General features: G+C 36.9%; 1 protein-coding gene across 1 annotated transcript in view; it reads left to right on the forward strand.

The window, feature by feature from the left end:
* Positions 1-13,472, forward strand: part of IPO11 (importin 11) — a 196,238-nt gene that overhangs the window by 118,169 nt on the left and 64,597 nt on the right. The window contains exons 25-26 of the mRNA XM_040262582.1: positions 5,545-5,640; positions 6,340-6,453. Of these exons, the coding sequence (XP_040118516.1) occupies positions 5,545-5,640; positions 6,340-6,453 (210 nt within the window). The remainder of the gene's footprint in view (positions 1-5,544; positions 5,641-6,339; positions 6,454-13,472) is intronic.

Raw genomic sequence — 13,472 nt, forward strand, 5'->3', positions numbered from 1 at the left:
GGTCCATATAGTCAAAGCTGTAGTTTTTCCACTAGGCATGTATGGATGTGAGAGTTGGACCATAAAGAAAGCTGAGTGCCGAAGAATTGATGCTTAAACTGTGATCCTGGAGAAGACTCTTGAGAGTTCCTTGATAGCAAGGAGATCAAACCAGTCAGTCCTACAGGAAACCAGCCCTGAGTATTCACTGGAAGGACTGACGCTGAAGCTGAGGTGCCAGTACTTTGGCCAGCTGATGCCGAGCCAGCTTGGAAAGACCGTGATGCCAGGAAAGATGGAGGGCAGTTGGAGAAGCAGGTGACAGAAGATGAGATGGTTGGATGGCATCACCAACTCAGTGGACATGACTTCAAGCAAATTCAGGATGATAGTGAAGGACAGGGAAGTCTGGCATGCTGCAGTCCTTGGGGTCACAAAGAGTCAGACACGACTTAGCGACCGAGCAACAACAATGTAAAATGCTATAATCTTAAATTAGATTTGGTGAATTATTGGTATATGCTTCTCAGGAAGAGAAATATAGATTTCCTAATTCGTGTAAGCCAAGACCTAGAAGCAATGTCAGTTCAGTGACAATAAACACCTCAGAAAGTAGATTAAATACTGCCGTCTATGAATACTGTATCCTGCTGCTTGCTGGTTGACTCCAGAGCTCAGGTGGGAGGGACACAAGATAAACCGGAAAGGTCTCCTTGTGCCAGAAGGAAGAGAAGATGGGATTCTGTCTAAAGAATGCAAGAGTCAACTTGAAGGAGCTCCCACTGACTAGTAAGGGTACAGTTTGAACATGGAAACTAAAATAAGTGCGTTAAAACACGTCGAACATGTTAAAATCTCTGAGGACATAATGATTCTGCCCCCCACCCTCCAAGAGGAGTAAGTTACGTTTTAATTCTCTTAATATCTATAAATTATCTTTTAATAAAATGACCTGTTATCTATTATTGTAGTTGTCTTTAGTATTATTTCCTCTTGGAGATGTTTGGCCATCTAGGTATACATGCATTTTGCTTAAAATATGCAGAGTTGTTTATTACCACTGAAACCACTAGATGCGTTTTTCAAAAATCTTGTTTAAAAGAGAAAGATAGGATTTTGATCATTATGCAAGAACCTTCTTTTTTCACTTTGTTAATAGTCATAATTTGAACTCTGTGATTTTTCAGTCACAGCTGCAATAACTTCCCTGAAAAGTGGACCCTATGGAGTGTCATGAGTGTGAAAATAATATAAGACCATTCCCATATGGATTTTCCCACAGGAAAAATTATCTCTGTGTCTAAAACAAAGCCTCACTATTATTAATGGCATCACAATTGTACCCATTGACCATATGTGAAAATGAGTATTCCTAGACTTCTTCACCTTTGATCAGCTGTTCAAATTCTTTGCTATATCCAATCAGTTACACTTTCTGAATTTTCTCTTAATTCTGATCCACAGTGCTTGCCTCCAAGTCTGATAATGGCATTTTCCTGTATAATTCTTCAGAAAGGATCTCATAGTTTGTATGGTTCCTAACCTTTTTGATTGCAAAGACTCCTCCATTTTAGTTCTGAAATAAGTGAATCCTTTACACAACAGTAACTTTACCTCTGTATATAAAGAAAATGCCTAATGGCAGAGAGCTGGATTGTATTGAATGTTACATTTCAATGAATTTATATATTAAAAGTCTTAATGTTTAGCATGTGATTACTTTTCCTTTTTGTGCAAACTTCTATAATGTTTGGAGCTAATACATTTTTCGGTGTAATTTTTTTAAGTGCACTAAATTGTCTGCAACTTCTCTGTTCCACATATTCAGACAGATTGACCCATAGGGGTTTTATTACTGTACTTCAGTTTTCTTGAAGAAGTCTCTTTCAGAGTCGGGCTGACTCCCCCTGCCTGTTTCCCCTCCCCAACTTGTAGCTTCTTTTTATTGTTCTTGGTGTTCTGAAATTTTACAAGGATGTGCCTTGATTTAAGTTTATTTCAATTAATAGTACCAGGCACTGCTGGGCCCATTTGGTCTGAAACGTCTCTCTTTTAGACCCTTTAAAGAAAATAAGTTGTCTTCTCCTGGGGTGGGGAGTCCCCATTGGTCAGTTGCCCAAATATGCAGACTTGGGAATATCTGGCAATTTTTTTTCTTAAGTAGACTTCCAACCAATCTTATTTTTAGCTTTTCCTTTACCCTCCTTTCCAGAGATTTATGGCTCTGCTAATTCTTGTGATTTTTGATGAGAAGAGGTAGTTCAGTTCAGTTCAGCTCAGTCACTCAGTCGTGTTCGGCTCTTTGCAACCCCATGGACTGAAGCACTCCAGTTTTCTGTCCATCACCAACTCCTGGAGCTTGCTTAAACTCATGTCCATTGAGTCAGTGATACCATCCAACCATCTCATCCTCTGTTGTCCCCTTTTCCTCCTGCCTTCAATCTTTCCCAGCATCAGGGTCTTTTCTAGTGAGTCAGTTCTTCGCATCAGGTGGCCAAAGTATTGAAGCTTCAGCTTTAGCATTCAATGAATATTCAGAACTGATTTCCTTTAGGATGGACTGGTTTGATCGTTTTGCAGTCCAAGGGACTCTCAAGAATCTTTTCCAATACTGCAGTTCAAAAGCATCAATTCTTTGGCATTCAGCTTTCTTTATGGTCCAACTCTCACATCCCCAATGGGCTTCCCTGATGGCTCAGAGGGTAAAGCATCAGCCTGCAACGTGGGAGATGCAGGTTCGATCCCTGGGTCGGGAAGATTCCCCTAGAGAAGGAAATGGCAACTCACTCCAGTATTATTGCCTGGAGAATCTCATGGATGGAGGAGCCTGGTAGGCTACAGTCCACGTGGTCTCAAGGAGTCGGACACAACTGAGCGACTTCTCTTCCCTTTTCTCACATCCATATATGACTACTGGAAAAACCATGGCTTTGACTAGATGGACCTTTGTCGGCAAAGTAATGTCTCTGCTTTTTAATATGCTCTCTAGGTTTGTTGTAGCTTTTCTTCCTAGGAGCAAGCGTTTTTTTTTTTTTTTCTTTAATTTCATGACTGCGCTCACCATCTACAGAGATTTTGGAGCCCAAGAAAATAAAGTCTGTCACTGTTTCTGTTATTTCCCTATCTATTTGCCCTGAAGTGATGGGACGGGATGGTATGATCTTCGTTTTTTGAATGTAGAGTTTTAAGCCAGCTTTTTCACTCTCCTCAAGAGGCTCCTTAGTTCCTCTTCACTTTCTGCCATAAGGGTGGTGTCATCTGCATATACTGAGGTTATTGATGTTTCTCCTGGCAATCTTGAATCCAGCTTGAGCTTCATCCAGCCCAGCATTTCACATGATGTACTCTGCATATAAGTTAAATAAGCAGGGTGACAATATACAGCCTCAGTGTACTCCTTTCCCAGTTTAGAACCAGTCCGTTGTTCCATGTCCATTTGTAACTGTTGCTTCTTGACCTGCATACAGGTTTCTCAGGAGGCAGGTGAGGTGGTCTGGTATTCTCATCTCTTGAAGAATTTGTAGGGAGAAGATAAAATTGATACACATCAAGTTGCTCTTGGCTTTCTATATTGCAGTCTTAGGTGTCAGCTTTCTCTCATCTGATAAGTCATTTACTTCTTGAATTTCTTTTTTGTACCTTCCAGTGTTCATCTCTGTCTCATTCCTTTTGTCCTTTTAAAATGATTCCCCCTCCCTTTAAAATCTTCTTACTCTAATTTTAGTGGAGTTTTAGGAAGGTAAAGTGGGTCCAGCAATCAGCAGATGGCCTTACTTTCCATTCATAGATAAAATTTCTAGTGACATCTACCTCTGGGTAGCTTATTTACACTTTCACCCCTCTTTATTCTGAGTCTGATTTTTTTGACAAACCTTACTGAAGTCAGATTTAATTATGTTCTGAATCTCATCATTTCCTGTGGCTTTTAATCATAAACTGTGATATCTTTTTTTTCTTTTCCTTTATCTCTTAGTAGATAGCATAGTGTTTGGCCCACAGTAAAAGTTTTTGTATTTTTAAACTTTGTTTTGGACATTCCTTTTGTCTCATGGACAAAAAGAGAATCTTGTCATTCATTGTACTATTTGCTTACCTTGAGAGTGTTTTGAAATGCACAAGGTGTATTTGGTTGTCATTGTATTGGGAGCATGCAATTGGAACATAATGAGCAGAGATCAGAGATGCTTAAAACCCTTTGATAGGTGGAATATTCCTGCACAGTAAACACTTATCCCACTGGGAATGCCGGTAGTCAGTCCTGAGAACCATTGCTGGAAGCTCTTCAGGGAAGCCTGCCTGTGCCTTGAGATTAGCACTTGCCCGCAACCCTCTCAGATGGTGTCTGTGTTCATTCTTACCCCTTAGGCAGTGGGACCAGAAGTATGGGCATTTCTTCTCGATCCTCACTACTGCTTTCTGACCACTGCCTTCCTCACTCCCTGCACCCCAACCCCTGCCCACCAAAACAAAAATCCCAGCCCAGTTTGAATTTCATGCTGTATTTGTTTTAGAAGGAACCCATCTCACTCAGGGGAGCTTCCCTGGCGGCTCAGTGGGTAAAGCGTCTGCCTACAATACGGGAGACCTGGGTTTGATCCCTGGGTCGGGAAGATCCCCTGGAGAAGGAAATGGCACCCCACTCCAGTACTCTTGCCTGGAGAATCTCATGGACAGAGGAGCCTGGTAGGCTACAGTCCATGGGGTTGCAAAGAGTCAGACACGACTGAGCGACTTTCCCTTCCCTTCATCTCGCTCATATAAAAGAACTTTATGTTTCAAATTTTCACATGTCACAATCAGTGTGCATGGTTAATAATCTGTATGATTATATTATAAATACAGTAAGATTATTTCTCATTTAATAAATACTCAGTTTATATGCATTTGTTTTCTGTCCAGTTGACTGATAAATTAAAAATGCAGGCTTCAGGGCACCCAAAGCCGGTGTTCTGTGATAAGCTGGAGGGGTAGGGTGGGGAGGGAGGTGCAAGGGGGGTTCAGGATGGAGGGGACACATGTTTACCTATGGCTGATTTATACTGATGTATGGGGAAAACCATCACAATATTGTGAAGTAATTTTCTTTCAATTAAAATAAGTAAATAAAAATTTTAAATGTAGGCTTCGTTTTGTATAGTGAGTATAGTTGTTACTAATTTCGCTTTTCACTATTAGAATACTTTTGAAATGCCTTTTGCCTCTATAAGGCCATAAATATTAAACAAATACCAAACATTAAGCAAGCATCATTAAACATTTTGTAAGGGTTGTTTGTTTAAAATGCAAAGATAAGAAGTACATTGACATCCTGAAGCTTGTTTTACCAGTATGTGATTAATTATAATTCTATGTGAAATATATAGCTGTGTCTAAATATTATATCCTTAAAATTGAATTGTAATTTTTAATGGACTATCTTATAGAAATGTGTCTAGTGTCAGGATAATGAATATTTCATGTGTTTGTATGTATGTGTATTTAATATATTGTTTTCTTTACCTGTGTTTTGCATGAAGCACTGACCTGTATTACTAAGCATTACCATTGTGTCATTTTGGTTTTTAGGTTGTGGAAAATGCCCTTAAGGTGAACCCAGTATTAGGCCCACAAATGTTTCAACCAATTCTACCCTGTATTTTCAGAGGTATTATAGAAGGGGAGGTAAGATTTTTCTTAAGCTTCTAATGTTAATGCTAATTCTAGGGTTCTATTTTACTTATTCTTTGGAAAATTACTTCTTATTCATTGTTAGATATAAAAAGGACTTAGTGTTTATTTTGAAGTAAATTACCTCAATTTCAGGGTAGTGATACAGCTTTGCTATTTCTGTCTCTACATAGGAAAGTATGAATTTCCTTTGCTATCTCATGTCTTTCAATCATATGCATGTGTGTTCATACACAAACATGTTAAGCATAGGAATGGGAAAAATTGTGCTAGTTTTGTGACATAAAACTATGTAATATATGAAATATATGAAAATGCTGGTTTTCTGCTAAATTAAGCTCTTTAATAGACTCTAAATATGTATGTTAGGAGCTTTTAAAGTAATATAAATGTGTAAGTATGGCATTGATAAATATTCTTTCTTTGTTCCTCTCTTTATTATATATACATATATAATCCATGTAAATATGTACATAATACATATATATTACCTTGTGTGACATATATATTTAGTAAGTTAGTTAGAACTCAACAATATTGGCAGTTCATTCTAAAGAAGCAGTATAAAGAAGGATATTATTTCATCAGTTCAGTTCATAGCCCTGTTGATTGTTACTTTGTCAATGATTGTTTATTATTGTTTATACTTGTACCATAACACAGTTTTAAATGTGCTGTATTTTAATTGCACAGAGGTATCCTGTAGTAATGTCAACATATCTTGGAGTTATGGGTCGAGTCCTGCTACAAAACACTAGTTTTTTTTCTTCACTTCTTAATGAGATGGCACATAAATTTAATCAAGAGGTAAGAATCTATGTACTTAAAGAAAATCTTTATCCAAATAAAGTTTGGAAAAATTTTGGTAAAATAATAGTCTATTAAAAAAACCTTGAAGTATTTAAATTTTATTTTTTTATTGCCTGAATCAAATTTTATTATTATGTTCAAAAATACAAAATGAAGTCGTACATCATTGAATCATTCACAGAATTACTTTCAACAAGCATGATCTTGAAATAAGTATTTTTGTTATTTTAAATCTTTAATAATCTATTCCATATGATAATTTGGGAAAAAGAAGAAAGATGAATCTGTGAGTGGCAATTTGAAACTTAAATTTTGTTCTCTCTCAAAATAGACAATGTTATTCTACTTATCTATAGGATAGAATTTTGATTTGTTTATGGTTGTAGTTTTTTTTACCTCATACATAAAATGAAACAGGAATACTTTACATACAGTCACGTACTACCTTTCTTTCATTTCTTTAATGAGCTTGTTTTTAATCATACAGTATTTCTATCATCATTACTGTAGGAAATGACCTTTTCAGCAGAAGTTTATTAAAAGCATACTAAATTAAACCAATCATCTGAGTAAGTTTGGAATAGGTTCTTCAATGAGTTGGTTACTTGAGACTACACACATTATAGTAAAATATGATTTTTATGTCTTAAGTGATTAATCTGTTAAGGTTTATAAACTGTAGAAGGTAGAATGTACTTGGCTGATATCTCTAGAATGGAGGGGAAATTTGTGAAAAATTTAGGTTTGTGGCTAAAACATATATTACCATTTCCACTTTTAATGAAAATCCAGAGTAAGGAGGTGCAAATTGTAGAATGTATGTTAATTTTTATGGAATTAGACTAACCTAATTAGAGAACCTAGACTTCATTTTGATGATTAGACAGGAGAGATTTTTCATTAGCTTCATTTAATTTAGCTGTGATGGAATAATGTTAAAAGTTTAAAGAGTGTATTCAGTTGAGTTCAGCAAAATCTGTTGAGTGATCTTAGCAATAACTATAAATTTTTTTGTATTTTTTAAATCCTCACAACAACCCAAGGAGGTAATAATATTTGTATATCTATCTCACCTCCACGTTGAGACTTGGAGAGATCTGGTGACTTGGTCACGTCTCCAAAGCTAGTGAGCGATGGGCTTGATAGGCACACCCCAGTAACCTCACTTCATCTCAGTGACCACATCCCGCTGCCTCCTGCACATCCTGAAGTGGGCACTTCTCCACTGTATCCTGGAGACACTTGGTTTGACAAGCTTGCTTTTTAAAGGGAGAGAGTACTTAACAGGCCATTTTGTAATGTTATTATAAGTCCTATGTTAGAATTATGTCCAGTGTGCTGTGGGAAGTGAAAAGTTACTGGTAAATTTTTTCCCTAGTTGTTTTTTTTCCTTGATAAGATACACATAGCATAAAATTTATCATCTTACCTATTTTCAAGTATGCAGGTCAGTGGTATTAAACATACTAATGTACAATCTTCACCACCATCCATCTCCATAACTCTTTCAGATTTATAAAACTTGAACCTCTGTACTCATTAAACAATAACTTCTCATTATCCTCTCCCTGTAGCCCCTGGAAACACCATAGTAAAGTGAAGTCTCTCAGTCATGTCCGACTCTTTGTGACCCCATGGACTGTAGCCCACCAGGCTCCTCCATCTATGGGATTCTCCAGGCAAGAATACTGAAGTGGGGTGCCATTTCCTTCTCTAGGGGATCTTCCCAACCCAGGGCTCGAACCCAGGTCTCCCTCATTGTAGACAGACGCTTTAACCTCTGAGCCACCAGGGAAGTCCCATGGTACTTTATAAAAAGTATCATGATTTTTGACTACTCTAAATACCTCATATAAGTGGAATCATACAATATTTGTCTTTTTGTGACTAACATATCACTTAAACCTAATATTCCGAATATTCATGGTGTGTGTGTGCTTAGATGTGTCTGATTCTTTGCCACCCCATGGACTGTAGCCCGCCAGGCTCCTCTGTCCGTGGCATTCTCCAGGCAAGAATACTGGAGTGGGTTGCCATTTCCTTCTCCAGAGGTCTGAATGTTCCTAGTATTGTAGAATATATCAGAATTCCCTTTCTTTTTAAGACTGAGTAATATTCCATGATGTATGTATGTGTGGTGTGTATAATGTTATCATAAGATAATGGCTATACATCCCTGTGCTATACAGTATATCCTGTGGTTTATCTCTGACTCATTTTGAGTTGAATTTTGTATATGGTATGAGATAAGGATCCAGCTTCATTATTTTACATATGGTTATTCACGTTTTATAGTGCCATTTATTGAAAAGATTGTCCTTTCCCCATTGAATGATCTTCAATCATTTATCAAGGGTTTATTTCTGGGCTTTCTATTCTCTTCTCTCGATCTATATGTCTACTTTTGTATGATTATCACATAATTTTGATTACTAAACCTTTGTAATGCATGTTAAAATTCAAAAGTGTGAGTCCTGTGGCTTTTTCATCTTTTCAGAGATGATTTTGTCTATTCAGGATCCTTTGAGATTCTCGATGAACTTTAGGATGGCTTTTTCTATTTCTACAAAGAAAAAAATCATTGAGATTTTGATAGAGATTGCATTGAAACTGTAGATCGCTTTGAGGAGTAGTTGTTTAGTTGCTCAGTCATGTCTGACTGTTTGTGACCTGATGGACTGCAGCTTGCCAGGCTTCCCTGTCCTTCACTGTCTCCTGGAGTTTGATCAAACTCGTGTCCTTTGAGTCAGTGATGCCATCCAACCATCTTGTCCTCTGATGCCCCCTTCTCCTCCTACCTTCAATCTTTCCCAGCATCAGGGGCTTTTCCAGTGAGTTGGCTCTTTGCATCAGGTGGCCAGTGTATTTGAGCTTCAACTTCAGCATCAGTCCTTTCAGTGAATATTCAGGACTGATTTCCTTTAGGATTGACTAGTTTGATGTCCTTGCAGTCCAAGGAACTCTCAAGAGTCTTCTCGAACACCACAGTTCAAAAGCATCAATTCTTTGGTGCTCAGCTTTCTTTATGATCCAACTCTCACATCCATATATGACTACTGGAAAAACCATAGCTTCGACTAGATGGACCTTTGTTGACAACGTAATGTCTCTGCTTTTTAATATGCTATTTAGGTTTTGTTGTAGCTTTTTTCTAAGGAGCAAGCATCTTTTTATTTCATGGCTGCAGTCACCATCCACAGTAATTTTGGAGCCCAAGAAAATAAAGTCTGTCACTGTTTCCATTGTTTCCCCATCTATTTGCCATAAAGTGATGGGACGGGATGCCATGATCTTTGTTTTTTGAGTGTCGAGTTTTAAGCTAACTTTTTCACTCTCCTCTTTCACCTTCATCAAGAGGCTCTTTAAAATTCTTCTTTGCTTTCTGCTATAAGTGTGGTGTCATCTGCATATCTGAGGTTATTGATATTTCTCCTTGCAATCTTGATTCCAGCTTGAGCTTCATCCAGCCCAACATTTCTCATGATGTACTCTGCATAGAAGTTAAATAAGCAGGGTGACAATATACAGCCTCGATGCACTCCTTTCCCAATTTTGAACCAGTCCATTGTTCCATGTCTGGCCTACCTGTTGCTTCTTAACTTGCATATGGGTTTCTTAGGAGGCATGTAAGGTGGTCTGGTATTCCCATCTCTTTCAGAGTTTTCCACAGTTTGTTGTGATCTACACAGTCAAAGGCTGTAGCTTAGTCAATGAAGCAGATGTTTTTCTGGAATTCTCTTGCTTTTTCTATGATCCAGTAGATGTATTGACATTTCTTAATATTGTCTTACAATCTGTGAATGTGGGATATGTTTTTATTTGTTAATTTCTTAATAGGAAATGTTTAGTATTTTTTATTATATGTCTTTCACCTCCTTGGTTAAGTTAATTCCTAAATGTTTTATTCTTTTTGATGGTAATATAAATGGAATTGTTTTCGTACTTTCTTTGTTAGATTGGTCATTGCTCATGTATGCAATTGACTTTTGTTTGTTGACTTTGTATTTTGCTACTTTGCTGAATTTCTATATTCTCACAGTTTTTTTGGTGGCATCTTTGGGACTTTCTATATATAAGAACATATCATCCACAGGACATAATAATTTTGCTTCTTCCTTTCCAGTTTTGATGCTGTTTATTTCTTTTGCTTTTCTGTTTGTTCTGGCTAGAACTTCCAATACTGTGTTGAATAGAACCGGTAAATTTTGGCATTCTTGCCTTGTTCCTGGCAAAATAGAAATAATGACCTGTGGCAGGTGCTGGTGCTGCTTCAGCCTGTTGACAGTATGAAGGATTGGAGAGAGATATTATAGGGTCAGACTTATTTCTCTCACTGTAGTAAGAACACTGGCTTTTCATGGGACATTTATTTTTTTCACTTCTCAATGTGAAGAAAAAATGTTTTCACAAAGAATTGGCCAAAAATTGTCAAGCCATCATGTTTGAGTCTATAGACTATGTGAATGAAAGAGAATGAAATATTACTGTAGTTCAAATGGCTACTGTTGACTGTGAGCACAGTTTTAAAGGACATCAGAATTAAATAGGGCTAGGACTGATGCTAAAGCTGAAACTCCAGTACTTTGGCCATCTCATGAGAAGAGCTGACTCATTGGCAAAGACTCTGATGCTGGGAGGGATTGGGGGCAGGAGGAGAAGGGGACGACAGAGGATGAGATGGCTGGATGGCATCACTGACTCGATGGACATGAGTTTGGGTGAACTCTGGGAGTTTGTGATGGACAGGGAGGCCTGGCGTGCTGCAATTCATGGGGTCGCAAAGAGTCGGACATGACTGAGCGACTGAACTGAACTGAACTGAGGAAAATGAGTTCCAGTAAATCCAGATAGCTTTGAACAAGCAAAGATGTTGCAGAAGGGTTTGTCTCTTCTAAACATTTGAAAACAGTTGTCAGATAGTAGAGAAAACCAAGTTAATTTTGAATGATTTTATATTTTTAGGTAAGAAGTTGGGTTCATTGTAAAAGTCACTGTTAGAACAGTGCACCTGCTTAGTCCACCTCTAAGCATTTGCTAATCAAAGTCTTTCAGAGTCGTTTTCTGCCTTGAGTGAAGAATACTTTCTAGACGAGAACCTAATTCAGTTTAGAGCCTAGAGTATTGAAGAATGGTGCTTTTGCTGTAGGGAAATTTGCTAGAAAATGACAGTATTTGTAGGCCCTTTTTCTCTTTAGACTTCCTTTTTCTTCCAAGGAATAGCATCTTTCTTCTTGTAAACACTTGTTGTGGAATTCAGGATGGGGGGAAGGGCTTTGGGGATTATGGTTTTTCACCACTCAGCATCTTGATTTTCATTTAGATCATCTAATTTTAATTTGTTTCTCACCTTATCTTCCCCCTGTTCTTGATGCCTTGAGTTGGAACTTCTCATAATTTATTTTTGCAGATACTGAATCTTTGTACTCCCATAGGAGTGGGGATGGTGATCTGGAAGTTTCTAATTGTTCCTTATACAGATTCTCAGCTAGTTTTCCTGTTTTTGAGCTCTATGCCTCTGTCTTCTTTGTGGCTTGATAATTGCAAGATTCTGAGAAACAAGTCTGTTTGCATTAGACTGTTTTTCCCCTGGCAAGCAGTTTGTTTCCAGGCTTTTTTGTTCTGCTAAGTCACTTACTAAGCACTCTTTCATCCACTTGCCATCTTCTAAGAAGTTGTTGCCATCTTTACCAATTGTAGTTTCTTCTCTTTTATAGACCCTGTGGGGTTATTTGTTTGCTTTTTGTATTTATTTACTCTCATTTTAGTGGAATTTCAGAGGGAGTGAGCGAATGTTCAGTGCTAAACTAAAATTGTTTTCACAATGTCAGTATGCTTCTAGGGTAAATAACTTTTTTTTTAAAGATTCAGTAAGTTGTTTGTAGCTGAATAATTGGAATAATATCTGTTTTATCTTTCTACAAAACTAAGACTGAACTATACCTTGAGTATTTCTTTGTTTTCTAGAAACATTATCATCTTACTCTCTCTGGCAATACCCTTTAATTTAGACTTTGTAAATTTGAGGGGAGGAGTGAAATATTCTGATAACATACTTCAGTTCTACAATTTTTTCATCTTGAGATGACTTTCTTCAAGACCTGCCACTTAGATTATTTTCCCCTTAATCTGTTTTAACTGTTTGACTTGAAATAGCACATATCTTTCTGATACTGGAGAGATTGAAGTTACTTTTTTATTTCTACAAGATGAATGATTTTTCATGAAATCTTATGTAAAAATGACATTTTATTGCTTGAATAGCAGCTGCTATGAAGGTTAGATTAAGAAGACAACATTTTAAAAAGATCACTATTTGCATAAACATTTTATTCTGTTCCTACAGGGAATATAATTATATAAAACTACTTAATTCTTACAGAAAGCATAAGTCATATTCTTTAAAGTTATAAAAGCGATAGAACCAGTCAGAAATAAAATTTTTTCTTTCTACAATGGGTATTTATTTAATTTTGGTATCTTTAGCATGACCTGCCAGGGTAGATTCTGGCGTTTGTTATCAAGGTAGAGAAATCTCATCATCTTTTTATTATGCTGCTTAAGAAATACTATAATTTTAAAAATTAATAGTTCTCTGAAATACTGCAGAATTTGTTTGCCTCATGATTTACTATAACTAGTCATCAACATTTGTTACAGTTGTCTTATTTCTATTTTTATTATGTGCTGTTGTTACTTTTATAATAGAGCAAATAAATGTAAGTTATAAATAGTATTAGACCATAGAGATGTCTGTCTCTGGTGATTACATCTTCATTTCAACCACATGTTACTCTAGCTTTAGCTGTATATATTAGATTTTAGTAACTTGATACTTTCTTCTATATGGTTATGCTTTGTTTTTAAAATCTTGCTTACTGGATATTAATTGCAGTAAATCTGTAAAGCATCTGAGCCGTTCGTTTCCAAATTAAGTGAACATTGAAGACACATGGTATAAATCAGCAGTTACTAGACTGGATTGCTTCATGGTGCCCTTAATGTGTTGGTAACATTTT

The sequence above is a fragment of the Oryx dammah genome, unplaced genomic scaffold (assembly GCF_014754425.2).
Source record: "Oryx dammah isolate SB20612 unplaced genomic scaffold, SCBI_Odam_1.1 HiC_scaffold_20, whole genome shotgun sequence".
Lineage (NCBI taxonomy): Eukaryota > Metazoa > Chordata > Mammalia > Artiodactyla > Bovidae > Oryx > Oryx dammah.